Source organism: Toxoplasma gondii, chromosome IX (genome assembly GCF_000006565.2).
Source record: "Toxoplasma gondii ME49 chromosome IX, whole genome shotgun sequence".
Classification (NCBI taxonomy): Eukaryota; Apicomplexa; class Conoidasida; order Eucoccidiorida; family Sarcocystidae; genus Toxoplasma; species Toxoplasma gondii.
The window spans coordinates 4480443-4501583 of record NC_031477.1 but is presented as its reverse complement, the minus strand read 5'-3'; the positions used below and the strand labels follow the sequence as shown (position 1 = coordinate 4501583).

Sequence of the window (21141 nt, the reverse complement as noted above, 5' to 3'; positions counted from 1 at the left end):
AGCTGCGAACCGTCAGGCAACGATCCTGCGTATGCAAGTCCTGTTCCGCGGCGAGCGTGGCATGCGAAAGAGAAGCCTTTCGCCAATTGTCTACGCAATCGTACGACCTGACGAACTAATGAAGAAGGTGAAGCGTACCACGGTCTCGGTGATGGGATCCGTGATGCTGGCGACCGTTTCCTGGTCCACCGGCGGCCCGTACATATGGAGCTCGCAGATCCAGTAGCCTATTATGAAGGTGCCCGTGTGATTCGTCACGCTTGCGGTCATAGCCGGAACAGCGTTGCCCTCGTTTGTGAACGTCAGTGACGTGCAGTATACATTTCGTGCACAAGCGATGATGCACTGTTCGAATGAGTTTGTATATTTTTGCATCTTGACTTCGGGCAGCAAAATGTCGATAAGGCCTGTGCCCCTTTGGCACAGTCGCGGCAGATCCAGCAACTCCTCATCGCTCATGTTTTCGTATTGCACCTCTGCTTTTCGAACTCTCTCTGAATTGGAGCTCGACGTCGTCCACCCAGAATTTGTTGTGCCAGAGAGCGCATTGTCGTCCAAGTCCACGTCGTCCCCCACTGTGCCGTCGTCCGATCGTGACTCGGCTAGGCTTCGCGACATGTCCGAAAGGCGGCTCGAGAGGTAGAAGCCAGGTCGTGCCACGCATGCACTGAAAGATGCTGACTTTGTCGACTTCGTCATCGTGAAAGGCGGGCAGGGAAGACAGTCTGTCATGACACCATCCAAGTGCTGGAACGTGTTCTTCGGGCACGCCACACACACAATGGCCTTGTCCAGAGGATTGCGTGCAACGGATCCGCCATAACCTTTGGGGCATCTGAAAAAAACAGTCAAAACGAGCCAGCGTCGAACTTTCACGACGTGCAGCCGTAACTGCTTCTTGTGCGAAACATACTTGTGGAACCAACGACCACCGAAGGAGGCAACCGCCGGCTTAGACTTGCGCCAGTGAGCGTCCTGCGTTCCAGCAGTTTCGCCGGTCACGGCAGCCGTGAGCATCTGCGGCAAATGCAATAGAGGCTGCCTTACGACGGCTTATTTTCATGCTCTCACGGGTGTTTGTGGCATGCACTCAATGAATGGCGGAGCAGCTACTTCCGGTCAAGCGTGAGTGGCGGACATTCGATTACACGACTTGCTGATACAATGCCTGTGTCACCAGCAGCGACGACAGTACGTCGCTGACGGCTGAGTCAATTGTGCACTGGCGGAATTCACCGGGCAGGCTCGCCAATGTCACCACCACATGCACAACACTCTTGACGGACACGGCCATTCATCTAAAACTGCTCATATACGGCCTTGTCAGTCTAGAACGCCGTGCTGAATATTTTCTCGTGAGAGTGCTATAGCCGCGTTTCGCTGCAGTCTCCTGGCTTATACGAGTATCGGAATTTTTGCATGAAGGGGTGCAGGAACGGGACACGTATTTGGTTTGTCTTCAACGCAAGAATAAACCAAGAGCTGCCCACGAAACTGCCACAGTTCCCTCCTTCCCACTTACTTGCAGTCGAAGGTTGACTCTGCACCTCCCCGGAGAGTGGTGGCATTCTCGACGCAGGCACGAGGCTCTTGGTCCGTTCCTGGGCAATAGTAGTTCTTTCGGCATGGTGTACAGCCACCATTTGACACATCGTAGAAGAAGCCGCTCGCACACAGCATGCAGTCGCTAACCTTTTTCGCTCCAGGCTTTGTCGTGAACTGGGCCTCGTCTAGTTTTGTCGAAGCAATAAGCGCGTCGCGGTCACCCTTGGCAGCTGGCTGTGGACAGCCCGTGCAGGCGTCATTTCCGGTGGTGCCTTTATACGACAGTCTGTCACACTCAACACACGCGTCTCCTTGTTTGGTGTAGCCCGCGACACAAACGCAGTCGCTAATGCTCTTGCTCGCCCCTCCTTTTGTTGTATGGTTTTCGGGGCACGGTTCAGGTGGCGAGTGCTCTCCGGGGCAATAGTATCCCTGCTGACACGGCGTGCATCCACCACCGTCCTCGTAGTAGCCAGCGTCGCACATGCAGAGCAGGTCCTCCTCGTTCTCGGCCCCTTGAATGTAACTGTGCATGTTTCCGGGACATCTTCCCGTGCATTTGGTATCAGAGATCGACGACTTGTACGTGCCGGCGCCACACGGGTGGCAGTCACCTAAGTTTCCAATTTCGAATCCAGGGAAGCAGCGACATTGGGCAAGATGAGTTGACCCCGGCGACAGCGTCGTACTGTACGGCTTGATGTCGTGGCACTTTTGAAGATTCGCTTCCTGGTCACGGAACGTGCCCACAGGACAGAGCTCGCATGCATTATTTGTACTGTCGAAGTATTCACCCGAGCGGCATCCAGCTTCTCCACTAATTGTCCACGTGAATGTCTCCAGCAGGTCGCCCCCTGCAACAGCGATTGTGAACGGACCTGTGTGGGAGACAGTCCCACTGATGACTCCTGTTGCCGAGTTAAGCGTCAGGCCCATTTTAGCAAGATCGCTGCCGGAAACCTCTTTGAACGACTGAATGACGGATCCTGTTATGAGGGGCTCAAACGAGTAGAAAAGACCAGACTGGAGCTTGGAGCGGAAATCGGGGTACGTGAAGTAAAGATCACCACCTACGTCTTCCAGATTAAGCAGGGAGACGTAGGCATCCATACCCCCGGACTTTGATGTAGGTGGCCAGGCCCTGGAAATAAGCATCACGGTCTTGTCGACACTCTGCAATCCTGAGATCAGGTGACGTTCACTGAGACTAATCTGCTTGTAAAATGTCAACCCATTGTTCGACAGATCCAAAAAGACGAGCCGATCTGACACGAGCTCTGTGACAAGGAGCAAAGACATAAGCTCGGCTTCAGAGGTTGACTGAGGGCTGTAACTAGTGAGCGCAAAAGGGTAAGAAAACCCGTTGATGCCGTTCTGTGCCGTCTTCGGTGTTCCGAAGTAGGCAGTCCACGGCGTCCCTGTCACCTGGCTTTGTGGCTTGTTCATCGTGTCGAAACTGATGTTCAGACGACCCACAATGTGGTTGAAGGTGTCTGCCACACAGAGCGCCATAAAGTTTTCGTCCGTGTCCATAACTTTTACGCCCGCCGAAAACAGCATGACAGGATCAGTAGGGAAGAAGGCGTGGGTCAGGGATGGGTTTTCAATGTTGATCGACGTAATCACCTGCGTCTCGTAGTCGGAAAAGAAGATGTACGGTTCTCGAACAGAAAAGTCAACTGGTTTCAAGACGGAGTGCGTGAACATCTGGCCTGTGGCAGTCGATAAATCCGGCGTCAGCCCCGGCACAGGATCCATCATGTACACTACTCCAGGACCAAGAAAAAAGATGCGCTGTCCGGAGCCCGTGGCGCATGCAACCGTTGACCTCAGGCCCTTCTCATAAAAGTTTACCCATGTCGCCGCTTTCGAACCTGTAGCAGGGGTACGTTTCAGAACCGGCGCCGGCTTCGAGTCTGAGTCCGTCGTTGTCAAGACGAACGACCACGCGCCCATGCCATCGGGTAGCCAGACGCGATCTTCACTCCAAGACTGGCCATCAGCAGCCGATGCCTGGATGCCCCGAGTTACGCAGGGGAGCATAAAAAATCTGTTGTCGTACACGAGTTCCGCCACTGTCTTCCAGTATGTCTTATCCACATGTGCTGTCCCGACGTCGTAGCACTCGTTTGCAGTGGAGTCGCACACGCAAACTGGGTATAGACCTGCCTCAGAAATCCTTCCAACTGAGAAACTCACGCTGTCGTCCTGGATGTGAATCATCGTTTCCATCGTGATCAACGGGTTTTGCTTGATCTCTTCGCAGTCCGCTTGCAAGTCCTTCTGACCCACGTAAGCCACGTAGCTGTGCGACACGTTCGGGGAACCCGGTATGTACAGTACCTCACTCTCGAAGTTCTGAACGAGCCGAAACTCGAGGCCAGTGCTGAAGCCTGTAGGCGTGATCGCATCAAGGTAACTCCACGTTTCTGTGGGTGTCTCCGTTTCGGCATGCGGGGCGAGAGCCGACGTTGCCGACCCGGTGCTGGCGGCCTGCTGCAACATGTTCAACGCCGCTGTCGCTTCCTCAGCGAGTTGTACTGTGGAGGCATTTGAACCGCTGTTTGCCCTATATAACGAGGGCAAGTTGACGGTTGGAGCCGCTCTGGTGACGGCTGGTTTTGCCCTAGCAGACTGGGTGGATGCACCCGTCCCACCTGACCAGCAGAGAACGTAACGAAACCCTGGCTCCAGATCTACAGGGAATGTTTCGGTCCTTCCGTCAGGACTCACGTAGTCTGCCACGACTGTCGTAGACTCGGCAGTTATCCCCGATTCGCAGAGCTCGCGCCTGTCTCTGACTGTATCTGAAGCCGCCAGTGACTTCGCAAATATTCTCAGCTTGTCCGTGAGAGCCAAGGACACTCCGGATGTCTCAACCTTCGCTTCTCCGTCGACCGTAACAATCTCCACCTCTCCCGTGGACGGACCCTTGACCTGCACATTGCCCACCCAGACACTGAAGCGGCTGGCGCCTGTGCAGACTCCTCCTTCGCTCGAACAGTAGCAAACACGGAGTCTCCCCGATACGGACGGCTTTGTCTTGATGGGCCAGGATTGCCAAACGAGCGGCGTACTCGTGTCAGCCACACTGAGAGAGGTGCTATCCGCAGTGGAATCGGCCTGAACCACGCGAGCTTGGCGAAGCTGTATCAGGTCGGTGACTTCTAAACCTACGGGGACTTCTACAGCAGAAGCATCCATTTCGTCCGTACCCTCTTCGCCACATTGTTTGCTTTGATCCACGACTGTGATCGCGTCTTGCGCGCGGAGCACGGAGCCACGCAACGTCACTGTGAACGTGCCTCCAATGACTGCCGAGGTCGCCTCAAATTTGGGGAACTCAACAGAAAGGGAACCGACAAAGGTTCTGAACTTGTCCCCTGTCTGGCAGTTGTCTCCGCCGCACCAGCACATAAGAGTGGTCCTCGAAGCCGATGTTATTGTCACTTCTTTGAACGCGACCCAGTCCGTGACATGCGCGAGTCGCGTTGCCGAGATAATGCGGCCATCGCCTGCCCCTCCAGCGTCACCGCAGTGACGTTCGGCGAAAGTCGATCGATCGAGTGAGGGAAGCAGCATCAGGTGATTGTGCAGAGGGAGACGTTTCCCTGGTAAAGTCAACGTGATCGTCCTTCCCACTGGTAACGGTTCATCCAACGTTCTCTGAGAAAGCCCTCCGACGGCCCACTTGTTTGTTTGGAAAAAGTAGTTTTCGCTCACGCTGCAATCCCCACGGTTCCCATTGCAGAAGCAGATGGCGAAATAGCTGCCCGGAAGCACGTTCGGCGACTGGTTATCGATGAGGATGCTCACCGCTTTCCAGACAATTCGCGAAAACTGTACAGAAACGCTCTCGACAGTATCCGGGGCCCGATTAAGGTTCGTGTACCGCAAATACGGCTGGGCCTCGCTCAGATTGAGGCTGGCACAGTCAAAGGCGTCATTTTCCCTCCCTTCGGGAATGGGGGCAATTTGAATGCGCATCGCTTTCGCTTCGTCAGAACTCTCAAGTCCAACATAGGTGACGGCCACGTCTATGTCCTCGCCACTCGAAGATTCTAAGGGCGTTTTGTCGGCGACTGGTCCCTTAACGACAAAGTCGCCCAGGAGCAGGGCTGGTGACGACGTCGCAGGCTTCCAGCAAGCTACATAGTAGCCAGCAGAGACAGTTACCACATTGGGAAAACCGAATCTCTGATTGAACGTTTTCATCTGCGCGTCGGAACTTGAGTCGTCGAGCGTGTCGCTCGATTCTTCCGAGTCAGAAAGCATGGCCTCCATGATAACGTCAGCGCCACAGGATTCCGTAGAAACCTGAAGCGCTGCGCTGTCAAGAAACTCTTGGCTCTCGAGTGAATCACCGCCAGCAACCGAAATATCAACGTGGCACGCGAGTCCTCCGAAACAAGAGAAAATCGCGTTGGATGTTACAGGACCTGAAAGGAGCACGAGTGCCACGGACACCCGGTACTCCGCGACTGTTCCACACAAATGCTGTGAAGCCGATGCGCTTCCTCCACTGAACGGATTTGCACTTCCGGTAGCCAGTGGAGTAGAGCGTCGGCAATAGCACACCGAATAGATCCCGCCGTGGTAGGCGAACTCCTCCCAGGCGACCTCGCCATCTTCAAGGTGCCCTAAACCGTTATCCACCACGCCATCAATAAGCCCACTGGTCGTGCCACTACACATCGTGTCACGTGTGAGTATGAAAAAGTCAGACGCGGTATCCTGCTCCCCTCGCCACGGTATTTCAACCTCGACACCCTGCCCCGATAATGCGTTGATAACAACCCGCTCCGAAGGTCCTGAGAAAATATACCTCCCAGCTTCCCATGCATAGTCAGCTTCGGATTCACACGCCTGGGTCGGCATTGGGCACTGACAGATGGCAGCGGTCTCTACCGCCAAGCCGAAAAACGGTTCTATGAGGCTGACCTCTGCACTGCTCTCGGCAACCTGCTCCGGCACGAAGATACCGCCATTCGGCAACCCGCTTATTTCACTCCCAGCTGTTCCGCATTCCCCTGCCACCACGCGCACATTAACAACCTCCTCAACAAGCCTGTAACCCTTAAGATGTGCAACACAGACCGACCCCACATGGCATGTCGCTTCCTGGCCGGCTGCTAGTCCGGTGATATAAAGAGTTCCAACTTTGAGGGTATATTGGTCGACTGACGAACAGTCAACCTGGTTGGTTTTCTTACACCAGCAGAAGTCCAGCTCTGAACGTCCGACATCCGGCAGAGTCTTCTCCCATTCAAATGTCACCTCCACCGCCTTCGCCGGATTGTCCTCTGCTGTTCTGACTCCGCTGCTGAGGCCGTAGTCGTGTTCCGAGGAACTCCCGCACGAAGCAAGGGCCGCCAGCTTCTCTTCTTCTGTAGGATTAAACACCTCTGTAACAATGGTGCATCTAAAACCCAGCCTGCACTCGTCTTCGAACGAAAGCGAAACAGGCCCTTTCAGCTCAATTTGTGTCAAGTCAATGCGAGGCGCACCTTCGTCATCGCAACTCTGAGTAACCTCAGATTCACAGTAGCGGACATCCACAACCGATGCAGGCGTCCGTCGACCCTCTAACGTAGACAAATCTATCTGGTAAGCCTTGTCTGGTAAAGTGGAAACAGGCAGCGTCACAGCCCCCGCTTGCGCATACAAGGTGCCCTGTATCCCAGAGAATGGTGGGCTCGGAGGGCGAATGGTGACATCGTCTGCCACTACAGCAGACATCTTGTCCCTCCATACGTCGTAGACCGTCAACGTCCCGATTCTTATGAGTGCATCATTCGCGCATCCTCCCGTTCTGAATGCACAGTAGCAAATGGCGTATTCTCGCGACCCTTCTGTCGTCCCACTGGCAAATACGGACGTGCGATCCACTTCTGCTCTAAATGCTTGTATCTGCTTATTCAATGTCTCCAGTTCACCGGCTGGTGAACGGTCCACGTCGGCCACAGCGTCATCCGAGTGCTCTGCTGCAATGGCAGATGAAACAACGGTGACGAGATGGCCTTGGTCTGGAAGCTCCGCAGGTGCCCCTGAGCACCCGTCGTTCTTGACAAAGTAGTCGGGCTCCACGCCATGTTGCGGGGCTTCAGAAACTCCTTGGAACTCGAAAGGACACTTGGATCCACATGGACATTTCACAGCAAGGTCTTGTTCAGGCGCCACGAGCCCGACAGAGAGCACTCGGATCGTGAAGTCTGTGTCTTTTTTGCAGGCTGTCCCAAGGTCACACCAACACACATCGAGTTTCCGGATTGCGCCAGTGTTGATCTGAAGAATCTCCTCTTGACTGTAAATGGCCTTCTCCGGGAGGTCGCTTTCTTTTTGAATGACCTGCGACAGACTTAGCACAACAGAGTTGGAACCGTTATCATGACCGCAGCCACCTGCCGGAACGAGTCGCACGTGTGCCACGCCGGTGGGAATGTCTGAACTGTCGGCCGTGATATCCGTGTCAATGAACCGATCGAAACCTTGGGTAACCACCGCAATACGGGTGGCCATCCCCAGCACGGCGACCTGAGTCTCGTCCTGATATTCTGTTGAGGCAGGCCCTGCAAACTGCAAGACGCCCAGAAGGGCAGGACTCGACGTGACCTGCAGTGAAGTGTCGGAGCCTGTATCGTCCAGCTGGACCATTCCGAGTGCCGTCTGGGATTTTGCCTCAAGGTCTTCCGGCTGTGATGTAGTCAAGTCTGACTGTTCATCCACTCCCTCACTAGCAGTCCCAGCGACTCCGCTACCAGAGTCAACCCCAGGGGCTACGGAATCTCCGCCACCAGAGTCAACCCCAGGGGCTACAGACTCTCCGCCACCAGAGTCAACCTCAGGAGCTACGGGCTCTCCGCCATCAGGTTCGACACCAGGTGTCACCGCACCTTCCTGGGTACCTGACTCGGCACCAGGTTCCGCAGCGTTTCCGCCCGCTTCTTCCGCACCTTGTTCGGGGGTTTCTCCCTCGGCATTTTGTTCAGGTTCGGCGGATTCGACTTGGTTTTCATCGGCCTCAGGAACAGCATTGGACGAGCCAGTGTATTCATCGATTGCCGCCGTCATCTGACGACAAATAGCGAACGATCCCTGCTCTGCCGCGTGTTGCCCGAGTGTAGCAGCGAGCGTAGCTTGATCGACTTGAACAACGATGTTTCCGAATATCGCAGACACATGTGGAACATATTTCTTGGGCTGCATGCAGTCGGCATTCGTACCGGAATACTGGGTCAGAAAGATGGTTCCCGAAGAATCGCCTTGGAAATCTGAGGCGTCAAACGAGATACTGCACGCTCCGACGGCCTCCTGGCACGCCACAGCCTTCTCTTCGATGAATTGCACAGTCAGCGTTCCAACGGGAGCCGAGTAGGAAGTGCCCACGCACTCTTGCACCTCATTCATATCGCACCAGCACAGCTTGTATGAGACACGACTCGACTGAGGTCGCCTCGGAATGGGTTCGCTCAGACTGATCGTGTTCCGTCCAGTGGTTTTGAAAACCCCGCCGCTCCCCAACTCTGTGGTGAGGTCTGGATCGGAGCAGTCGACGGCCTTGACACCGACAAACAACGTCGGATTCGAACTTCCAATGTACGTGAAGTTTAGTTCGCAGTAGCTACCGCTGTAGCACAAGGCATCAATTTGTTCCAAGCCATAACTGAACACGCGGCCAATGTTTACCGTGAAGTCCGACAAGTTTGTGCTGAGGGCGGAGGGATTCCAACAAATTGCATACTCGCCTCCAGTTTTGATGGTCGTGACCACCTCGATCGAATCATCTACGGAACTCGACGGGGCTTTCCGACTCCCAAGCAGAACTTCCATGAAGCTTGGGTGTCGCCGACTGCCGGCGGCAAAACCCATTGCTGTATTCCCCGTTGCTAATCTCGTGTCACATCTGTCCGCATGATCCTCGCTTCCCATCTTGCAAGAACGTCTCAGCTGTCTAACTGCTCGACGTTGGTTGCTGGAAAGCGACATCGTTGTCTGAAGCAGTGAACCACTCTGCACACCGTCGTCGGCCTGCTGGCTTGGATACAGCACCGGAGTCTGTTGGAGTTTCGCTATACCAGGCCCCTCGTCCCCCCCACAAGTTCTGACAATTGCCACAGGTGACTCGGAAAGGTCCAGTTTGAACATGTTCCGCCCGGGAATCTTGAGGCGGCATCTGCCGCCCGTTCTGCACACAAGATCAACTGCAGTTACCGACCACTCAGTTGGAATCGGCCCTTTCCAGCTTAGCGTTCCAACTGTCGCAGTACAGGTTGCGAAACGGGGGGTCTTCGTCGTTTTGCATTCATCTGCGTTCACCCAGCAAACAATCGCGTCTTTATGGACAGCGAGCCAATGCAGCAGACCAACTGACATCGTGGAAACCAGCGACGACGGCTTTCCACCCGAGATGGGAAGTCCAATGGTCGTTTCCTGGACTTCACTATCCGAAATATCCCCCTCCGCAATCCCCGTCTGGGTGAACCGTTGATACGCGAGGTCCTGGGGGTCCTCTGGGCAAGACTCACGTCCCGCAATAAGCCCGATCTTTGTACCTTTTCGCAGATGGGAATGCAGGTTGGCGAACTGTGCATAGTCCGTGAAGCCAGTGACAGCACCTGAGCCGGGCTCCTCCTCGGTTGGATACGTTCCTAGCAGCCTATCGGGTTCGAATTCAATAGAACAGTCCGTTCCTCCGGGCAAACTACACATCATCTCGCCCCACGCCCGAGACACCGGGTTTACCGTTCCGGGCAACGTTCCGATCAGGATGCTCTGTACGCCTCCGCCACCCGCCGCAAAGTCTTGACTCGTCCACCTCCAGCAAACCGCCTTCTCGGAATCGACCGCCGCAATGCGGTATCGGATGACGGTCGTCCCCGCATCTCCCGATTCGTAGCTCATGAATGTGGCTTTCCCGATGGCGTTTTCCTGATCATCATTCGAGCAGCTGATCGCTCCCTCATCAGGAATCTGTTTCAAATAAATAGACGTGTTTACCGCGACCTCCTCGGCCAGAATACCCCTCAATACCACCTCGACATTCGCGTCGTCGATCCGCTCAAACACCGTGGAAATTAGGTCCACCAGTCCCGCGACGGGGACGATCTGAGCAACTCCAACCTTCACGTTGTACCGTGCCGGCTGCAGGGTAATGACTGGATCAGGATTCCAACATAACTCGTACACCTTCGCTATGTCCGGAGGCAACTTCACGACCATGTCCATCGCGTCCGTAGATGGGTTAGAGTAGTTAGCTCCTCCTGCAGCGACTCTTGACGTCGTCTCCACCATTGCTACCTCCGGTGTGACGCTACGCGTTCCAGCAACGCATGTGTGCGTTCCAACCAACCGTAGATCTTCATTTGCAGTCCCAGGGCAAGGGTCACTAAGACGAAGAAACTCCTCCTGTTTGAGTCCGATGTAAGAACGGACAGTCTCGTCATCTCTGGGCGTGTGAGGGTACACGACACAAATCGCCTTCCCCTCACAGTGCGCAGCTACGTGCTCCAACACGTCGACAGGGTCGCAGGCCACCTTCGAATTTTGTAAATCGGCTGGTCCCCAAGACGCTGTCGTCACCGAAACCGCTTCAGAGGCCCCGCATGTCAACACACCACGACCCATGTTGTTGATGGCAAAGCTCCCCTGTCCGAAACTGTCATCGGAAGTAAAGTAGTCGTCCAAGGGCTCCACAGGGCTGTCCTGTGTGTATCCAGCCGGGTATCTGACAATATCAAGACGGCCGAGGCCTCCCGGCTCACCGCATGAATCGAGCGCTGCAACTCTGCTATATGACAAGTCGTACGTGTTCAGATTAAGACCCGTCACAGAAATATCGCATCCTTGTGGGTCGTTGCACAACACACGGAGCTGTGTGTCCTCAAAAACTCGCGGCCCCCGCCAGTATATCATGCCTATCCTCTCAACGCACGCGCCCGATGCCGGGCACTGGTTCTCACCGAAAACAAAACAGAGCGCGGCTGCTTTTCGCGCACTCATCCATGTTCGATCGTCTTCGGGAAAGCCCAATGCCACCCTTGTGGTGTCGAATGTCACCACGTGTAGACGAACAACTGTCGTGTCTGTGGTAGGCACACCGTCGCCTGCTGCGTTGACTAGTTTCGGATCGGCCCTTTCCGATGGGCAATCACCTTCGTGTACCACATACAACTCGCCCCCCGGGGGGAACGTCGCAGGGGTAGAGTCTGACGAAGCCCTTGGCTTTAGAGTTACCAAACACATCTCTTCAGTTCCCAGCGAGCAAAACGTCAACAGCGGGGAAACCTGGTTAGCAACACTCGTATCCAGCTCGGGGGTCAGAACCGCAGGAACCTTCGACAGGTAAATCCGCTCCTCGTGCACGACTGTTCCGTCTTCTGCTCGATAGACCGATCTCCAGCACACCTGCTGTTCCACGGAAATTGCAGTGATCGAATAATGAATCCGCGAGGCTGTTGCCGCGTCATTCGAGTCTTCGTTCCCAAAAGCCGTCGGCGTCTTTGCGTCTACAGAGGTCCATTGAACCTTCGTCTCCTCGTCAGCATCTGCACACACTACATCCTCAGCCACCCCAATTGCATGCGATAGCAGAGGGCTGACATAGACGTAATGCTCTGTCACTGGAGTGTCAGGACGGGAGACCTTCTCTAGAGCGGCTTCCGTGACCATCGCGCTAATCACGAGCCGGAGCATTGTCTGGGACGAGCTGTCCAGTTCTACGCGCTCACTCTCAACCTCTGGCGTGGCCGGAAAAACGAGGAATCCGCGATTCACGACAAACCGGTCCTCAGCCGGCTCGTCCTGCATAGTGGCCGCATCGAACGGATTCCAACAGAGCCGCCACAGCGACGCGGGTTGGATTGCAAACGCGAAGGCCGCCCAAGAAGCATGCTCATTGGAGACCAGGTCCGAGTCCAAGGTCTCCTGCGACGGAGTGCTGGAGGTCTGTACCAGCGTCGCAGTAACGTACTGACCGGGTTCTCCACACGTGGCTGCGTACGCCGCCCGTGGAGCTGAGTAGTCCACTACATCCATGTTTGAACCGTCGATTCTCAACAGGCAGTCTCGTTGTTGGGCCTTGCAGATCGTTACCTTGTCGGGCGTCTCAGCAGTCGGTCCTACCCAGAGCGCCAAGCCCAGAAACTTCGTGCAATCAGAAGTCGGGGCGTCACTCTCGGTTGCGCAGTTGTCCACACGGTAGCAAATGCCCGCCTTGCCGTTGGTCTTGAGGAGTTCTCGTGCGTTCGAATCAACCAAGAATGTCTGACGCTCTGGCGTCAGCACGTCACTTGGTAGCACAAGGCGGGTCTGAGATGTTGCTCGTATCGCATTCTCGTAGCCCGGGTCGGACGGATCGGGACAGGGCGCCGCCAAAAGCTCTGCGTCCAGAACAACTGTCACCCTCACATCCAAAAACGCGGGTGTTATTGCGAGGCCTCCCGTGTAATCGACTGCCGCTCTGCCGGGACCGACTGCAATCTCGCACGTGGTCTTCGCCAGAGCGCAAGCGACGGCAACGTCCGAATTCTCGGCCAAGACTGGAAGCGAAGGGCCCGCGAAGTAGCCCACGAGAGTGGCGCTGCGCACAGAAAACGGTGACTGCGAGTGCGAGCCCTGCGCGGGACTCGCCTCCACCAGCTGCGACCAGCATACTGCCATGCCCTGATAATGGAGAAGGGGAATCTTGAAGGAGGCTGAGCTGCCGGGCGACGACGTCCCGCCTAGGTCGTCATCCCAAGTCACATCATCCACATCGGAGGACACGACAGGCCCCTGAACCTGGTGTGCGACATCTCCACTGGTGTCCAAGTCGTAGTCGCATGGCACCGTCGTTCCTTCCGGATACCCTTTCACTGGTTTGAGATAGACAACCGTAGAAGAACGGGCGCCTGCAGCGTCAATTCCCGAGACCACAGTGACGCGGTAAAACACCGCGTTCGGATTGGTTGTCGCCTCAACAGCCAACGTAGCCCCGTGAAGGCGCCAACCGTATACGACGTGGCCCACGGGCTCGGTGAATCGTGTCAGATCATCGGAGTCGCTTTCCCCGGTCCGGAAACAGAGCTCGAGGCTGCCTCCCTCAGACGCAAATGGAATTTGGAAAACAAGACTCGTCGCATTCGATGGCGTGTTTCCTGAAGACGGATCCGTCAAGTCACTATCGGTGGCAAAGCTCCACATCAAACTTTTTGATCCACGTCTCCTCCCGTCGGAACCGTGAAACGAGGCCTTTGTCTGTGACAGTCCCTGGCCTAGGAGAGCAAACGACGGTGAGGGTTGGGAAACGGAAGAAGGATGTGAAGGCCCGGATCGAGACCTCAGCACCCCGTCCTCGAGGGCAGACAGAGACGAGCCGATAAGGCCAGCGTAGTGTCCCCACGGCGTCAGAAGTCCTATGCCGGTGTCGGAGCCACACGTGTCCAGTGCTGCCATACGGTCCGTTATCCTCTCGTACAGATTGAGATTGACACCTTCTACTGTAGTAAGACAGGGCTCTGGGGCTCCTGGTAGACAGACTACCACGTTTGCTTGTACATCTGATGTGGGGCCGACCGCGTACATCTTCCCGAACGTATCTCCGCAGGAAGTGCTGCCAATGGGGCACTCCGTCTCAGCATTCCCACGAGTGTACACCCAACACAGGTTGGCAGAACCGATCGCCTGTAGCCAGGGGAAGTACTGCGGCTGTAGGACTGCTTGCATGGCACTCTCGGATTCCCACTCGAGCTCCAGCAGAATACCCTTCGCATTGGCTGCCACTGGGTCCGCCCCACTGGAGTTGTCAATCTCGTCCAAGACGCTGTCTTCAGCACTTGACGGGCACCCGTCCTTCATGACGTAGACACGGAAGGTCGAGGGGAGGTAAGGCGACTGACAAAAAAAAAGCAAAAGTCCAAACAACCAAAAGTCCAGAAAAGCTCATCTTACCATCACATCGAGTCTGCTCCCACAGTCGACACCACAATGCACCTACAGGGTGTCTCGGAGCTGTTCGCATGCAACCGTCTCTTTTGTAAGGCAGCGAATCCGAGTGAAGGACGACGCGTACGGACTTTGTCGAAGTCAAACAACTAGACACAGCATGGCTAACAGCTGAACACAGGATGGGAAAAAGGAGAGGGCTCACACGTACCGCATTGATTGGGTTCTCCTCCGACGGCACAGGTTCCGGTGTCACACGGAATCTGCAAGGGTGGTCACTGGGACCGAAGCATCGTGAGTCTTCAAGGCTCAGCTCCCGAACAGTTGACGCCCTTGGGAAGGTTACGAGGTATGTCGAGAAGGTGCGCGAATCTCGGTCTGCTCCCATAGCAATCGTTTCCATCCAACAAAGCTTTTTTGCGGACGGTCCTGCCTTGAAATGGAGCTCAACAAGGTCGCCCGTACCCGAGGATAGTGTGGGGAACGGGACGATGGTGACCGACGACTCCGGCAGACTTGCAAGCGTCAGTGTGCTACAATCAGAGTCTGTAGCACTCTCGACAGAAACTGCAACCACCTTGCTTCTGAGCAGAAGCGCGTCGGTAAATTCACCTCGGAGGATTAACGTTACATCATCTGCATTCACGTTGGTCTGATCCGACAGTACAACATCTGAAAGCCAAAGGAGAAACCAAAACCCAGAACACCCCTTATGTACCCGAAGCGCAGATCACCACTTGGCTGAACAGACCTGTCAAGGTACAGAACATCTCGCCGGATCCTCAAGTCTCAAGCATGTAGATATCGAACCTCGTTCATGTTTCCCAAAAACGGACAACTCGCCAACTGGTCACGACAAGATATGGAGAAATAACTTGAATAAGAATCGATGGTCTGGAATGCAGCGCATTCGCTTCTCTCCACGTCGCTCAGTCTGGTGAGACAAAGCTCTCTGTCATATGCAGAGATGTACGAGTTCAATGTCCATGCTGTCTGCAGAAAACGATTCCGTCAGTAATCAATTGGAGACTACACGCAACGCTCTCGGAGCCGCATGTCACTGTAACAGAAATCCACGATTTTCGTTACAAAAAACTCGAGTAGAGTCGCAAAGTATGCGTGACGATGCACGCCTCCATAAGTGACGACAGCACGCTGTACACCGGTGTGCTACCTTACGAGCAAGGTGTGTGCACAAAAAAACGACATTCACGTGCATATGCATTTAGGCGACAGCCCATCACACCACCAGATTTGTCCCATTGTATGCGTACATGTTTAGATTTCATCCTGCCATCTGTGTCGTGTTCGTACGTATGTTGCGGCTGCCCACATGTGGATGCACTGAGAAACGCGTGCCCTTATCACCGTCGAATACATCCGCAGCTTACTTTCAAGTGAGATCTTGGCTTCGACGGCATTCCCGATCTCTGCAGAAAGCACGCAACAGATGGCAGAAAGGGAAGGCTTGCTGCCATCGTCAAGCGACACTCCGGGACACAACCCGATATAGTACGTCGGCTGGTGTACCAACACAGTTGTCGGGTTACGGAGCACAGAGTTGCCTCCAAAGTAGAAACGTTCCAACATTTTCTACGACGCCGCCTTCATCTATGGGCAACCACCATACCCCGTTTGCGAGTGTCGCTGTCTGTGGTTCCAGTTCCTGATCGTTCTTCCACTTGGTGCGGTACAACAGATGCAAGGGCAGTTCGATGTGCTCCGAACCTCCCCGCTAAGAACGCCGAGTCTGCCCCCTAGGTTCAGGGCTTCCCCGCGCGTGCACTATTCGAACCCAAATCGATTTTGAAACGTGAAATGAACGCAGATGACGCGAGGTAAGCAGAACGACCGACGCCTGCCGATTTCTCGTGAGACCGTTTCAACATACCTTTGAGGACAACGTAGCCCAGGAATTTCTTGCCTTCGCAGACAGAGTAGAACAGCGAAGTGGCGTCTTCAGCATCGAGTATGGCACTCCCAGTATCACCCGACTGAATCGTCACTGAGACGACGATAGCTGGTGACTCTTCTGAAGTGCACAGATCGGTAACCAACACGCTGCTATCGACGGGGTAGAAGGTGAGTTTTGTTGTAAAAGGCCGAAGCTTCCAATTGCCGTTGCTCGTCACACGGACGTCGAAAGGACAGGACCTGCCTGTGCTCTGCCAGCCGCAGTAAACGGTCGGGACGCCTCCCCAAGAGTCTCGACCCAGAAGCGCTAACACAGATTTTGTCGACACCGTCGCGCTCGCTGTGGGAAGCTGCACGGCCTGTGAGAACCCAACATTTTCGTTGTATTTTGTGAGACCCAGTGATGCAATCAGCTGGTTGAAACTGCTCTGGTGCATGCACTGTGTGTCCGGAGTGGCGCCAGTTGTCACCACACTGACAGCCGGCGAATTGGTGTTGCAGTAGCAGAGTTCGTAGAGGCCAGGGCGCGCGCTCCTGAATGCAGCGAGTGACGCTAGATTCACCGTAGATGTAACGCGATAAGGACCTATCATGGGCCCATTAACAGCCATGCAGTTTGCCTTGACGGCCAAGAAGCCGCCTTCAGATGGAACGCCCCAAATCGTGCCGTGTGCCCCTGGTAGAGTCGTGTCACTGCTCGTGTCTGGCCGTGTGAGGGTGAACTGAATGACACAAGTCTTTCTGAGAAGGCAGCCGATATACGGCGGTAGGCGAGGACCGGTGGAGCTCTGCCCCTGCGGAGTCGTCGTTTCTAGATAAGGCCCTGGACAAAGCGACACAGGATAAGGAGACGGCGTATTGATCAGATATACGCAGTCAAAAATGCCTCGACCTCGCATTTCAGTTGTCTCACTGTTTGACCGAGGGTTTCACCAAGACCTGCTTCTCGAAAAGAGACTCCCACTCGTGACAATCTGTGCAGAGTGCCATGTGACACACCTGTTGCACGTGGCCCGCCTGAAACAATTCTCAAAACCTGGTTGCACGTAGGTCCCCAACGGCTACTCGTTTCATGTGGAATGGTGAGCGAGTAGGTCAACAACTGAGACCGTGTTGAAGCGTATCGCGATGAGATCCGCATCCAAAAGAAAGGCCTCCAGGCACAGAACGTGGCATTCTTTTTCAATTCTCCAGTCCCATGCCATCAGCAGAAACCAAAAGACCAAACAGACGCCTAAACGATGTGCATAATGAACTTTGGCGCGCGCGCCTATCCTGCACCAGACAAATCTGTAGTTTATATTCGCAGACGTAGCGAGTAATGTGTAGTATGGAGAGATGTCACGGCAATTCTGGGAGGCACGTTTCTCGCCATAAGAATCTCGGAAACAAATGGGTCTTTGACGGGTTCAGCGTCACGCATGCATGACGAAGCGGGAGTGGAGCGACGAGCGTCGACATCCTATCTGCGTTGTGTTTTCGTCTTTTTATTCAACAACGACGAACCGTTCCACTGTGTTCTCTCCCTCGTCATCAGTCCCAATGCGCAACACGACCCCCCAGAACTCACCGTAGTCCACAGGGTATGTGCAAAAAACGGGGTTAGCCTCGTCACAGGGCGCAGACTCAATGCACGACTCCATGTTGTCATTAACGCGTAGGCCGGCGCAGTCAACGTAGCGATTGTTCCTCTCTGTCTGTGGATGGCCCGAGCACCACTTGATGTCCCATCTGAGGCAAAAAGCAACTTTGATGGAACGACGTGACCCCAAAGTCGATATTGCGTGTGCCGACAGAGCGCCTCGCTTCTCTCTGTGTAGAATGCGGATGAAACGTGAATACTTGATTTTGTTCGCAGCACAGAACATGTCCGATCAAAATTTGGTGCCCGTGAAAAAACCCAAAAATGCTTTTTAAAAATCGTGTCTCAGAGGCTATGGCTCCCACTGTGATCATGCTGCTCATAACAGCATCTCAGTAGTAGTTACATCAGTATTTCCAGACGGGCACGCGCCAATCGCAAACACGCAAGAGCGGTTGCCATGTACATAGATACCCTGTGTTTCACCGAGACGCGCTACGTGCCTCAAACTTACGGAGCAATCTCAGAGTTGCCGTCCAGGCCACCCCAAGTCGTCTTCCACCCAGGAGTGCTAATATTGGCCCCTGCCTGCAAACATTTTTCCTCGATCTCTGAGTTGCGGTGCGAAAACTGTCCCGTTGCCAAGACCTCCGCAGGGCACGTTTGCTCAGAGACTCGGCCCGAGTCCATGAAACCGGTTTTAACAGGCAACAGTGCTTGGGAACCTTGAAACAGGCCTACCCACGTGAACGTGCCCGGCTCCGAGAGAAACTGCGAGCATGCAAAGGAAAACGCCCATGCGAAAGGAAAAAAGGCATGCGTCAAACAATGACAAGAGACGTCACTCCTGATAGTTCCTGTATGGGTCAGATATACTGCCGCCTACACTTGTCTGCATTTAAGGACTGCATCCACGACGGCGGCAAGCTCGTCCGTGAACATATATATATATATATATATATATATATATATGAATATATAAGCACATATCCATGTACGGAACAATATATGTATATTAATATATATATATATATATATATATGCGCATGCCGTCTGCACGCCACTAAGTTTGTGGAGTGACACAAATGTGTTCCCCACATTCGGTGACCTACAGTCATGATTTTCTCGTCATCGTCGGTTTGCATGACAGCAAGCCTGGAGAAGTCAGAGGGAACCTGGATATTCGAAACGAGTCGACGGCAGGCAATTTGCCCCTCTGCGAAACTCCCGAGGTACATGTAGAAATCGTATTCAATGCTCGTGTAGCATTTCAGGCCGTACTGCACCGCGTAGCTCCAGGGGCATCTGGCTGCGTCAGGAATGCCGTATATACCCCGCGTTAGAGGGTAGGTCTTTGCAACGAAGTATTGTTCCCACTGTCCCCAGTGACTAGGCACTTCGTCCGTATAGGCGTAAGCGGAAACGAAGCTGGCACAGGGCGCATCCAGCGCTACTTGAAACATGGGGACTTGAGCCGTGCTCTTGATTCCGTTCTCTGACAAATGCCTCGTGACCCACCTCCTGGCCACACATAGATTAAACCCCGTTTTCCGACTGATCTCCTGAGCTGAACTGTCGAGAATGCCGCTGCCGCGGATGTCGGCAACAGGCAAAACACCTATTTTCCCCTCACATGTCTCTGTCTGTGCAATCATTCCGTAGTTTACAAAAGTCTTAGATGTGCCATCACTGTGATTGGCCGTCTCGACGGCCGCGTAGAGGCATATATTCGCGCTTGTCGAGGACCCGTCTGCCGCCGTCGTCAGAGCGGCAAACTCCGCGGGTTTGTCGGGCACCGAGAACGCGCGCGCAACATGCCAGCCGTCTTTCGCATCCGACGATACCTTATCCCAGTACTCTCTCGGCACAATCGACGATGCCACGTACGCTCCATACTCGATCGGGTTATTCATCGCCTCTTCTGCGTCCCGCACCACTACATAATACTCCACGGGGACTAGCGAGGCCAAAGCTTCCCCCAAGCCCGACGTCGCATCGTTCACGTACGCTGTTGGCGTGGACGCTGCGAAGGCAAATAAAGACACGCAATGCAAGGTCGACGTCCATGTGATTAGGTGAAGACATGAAATACAAGCATATGCTGTTTCAATCTGTAAATATGTAGACACACACCAACCCAGCTGCATCTGCGCGTACGCGGAGTGAGACGCATCTAACAATTCACCTGGAGCGTTTTTCCACGAAGAGTCAAAAACCATACGCATCGCTTGCCGAAATATGAGAGCGAATAGGGAAAATGCGTGGAGGAAAAGGAGCAGACAACAAGGAGGATACGGTAAGGAACGGCCTGGCAACAGTTGCACGCCCCGTTGTGTCTGTACTAACTGCCATGTGGAAGACCCGTGTGCCCGACTGGACAAGGACGAGCCACAGAGTCGGGCAATAGCCCGACAGAGGATTCAGGTAAGTCGATCATCCGTCTCTACTGTTTCCAGACGTTTATCACTCAGCGAGTCCCTTCTTTCAAACCGAGTTCATGGACTACAGACAATCGGCTTGCCTGCATGGCATTTAGCCGCTTCGTTTTACACGATAACGTCCCGACGTGCCATGTTCCTCAAACGGACCGAACTTCCTTCCCTACCTGGTATGCTAGGATCCTGCTTAGGATAAATACACCCGGGCGGCTTTTTAGAAACAAAGTCGTCCCAGGAGTCGCTTTTCAACCACGCGTTCATGCCTTTGTCAAGACAGAATTCGCTATCCGGCTCCGCATCCCAAAACGTAGGAGAGACATCCTGCGGCGATGAATACCGGCAATTGCCTTTGTAGCCATCGGGGACCAGTGAGTGGGATTTCACTGCCCTGGTTATGCATTCTGTGGGCGAAGGAGTCGAGGAACACTGATCATATACCCTGAAAAGCCACAAAGCAGGAAAAGCGCAAAAGGCGAAGATGCGTCGTTTCGCACCATGTGGCTGTTCTACAGGTCCGTCGGATCAAAGACAACAGAGCACCGGTAAACCCGCCAACCACTTCTGACAGTTTTCTCTTTATCATATCGGGGTGTATACGAGACGAGAAAGCGCGCACCGCCCTAAAGGTTATCGCCTTCCCGCGCGAAAGTGTTGCGAAATCTTTCGATCCAAGTCACGCAAATCACAAACTGAAGGTAAACTAAAATGAAAACGGCAGCATCATCTAACCGTCAGTGTCAG

General features: G+C 54.3%; 1 protein-coding gene across 1 annotated transcript in view; it reads right to left on the bottom strand.

The window, feature by feature from the left end:
- TGME49_292020 (GCC2 and GCC3 domain-containing protein) overlaps window positions 1-21141 on the bottom strand; it is a 28782-nt gene that overhangs the window by 5677 nt on the left and 1964 nt on the right. The window contains exons 2-10 of the mRNA XM_002368503.2: window positions 20568-20839; window positions 19075-19985; window positions 18477-18733; window positions 17951-18111; window positions 16358-17203; window positions 15858-15896; window positions 14678-15138; window positions 1523-14415; window positions 139-835 (exon numbers count right to left, since the gene is read on the bottom strand). Coding sequence (XP_002368544.2) covers window positions 139-835; window positions 1523-14415; window positions 14678-15138; window positions 15858-15896; window positions 16358-17203; window positions 17951-18111; window positions 18477-18733; window positions 19075-19985; window positions 20568-20839 — 16537 coding nt within the window. The remainder of the gene's footprint in view (window positions 1-138; window positions 836-1522; window positions 14416-14677; window positions 15139-15857; window positions 15897-16357; window positions 17204-17950; window positions 18112-18476; window positions 18734-19074; window positions 19986-20567; window positions 20840-21141) is intronic.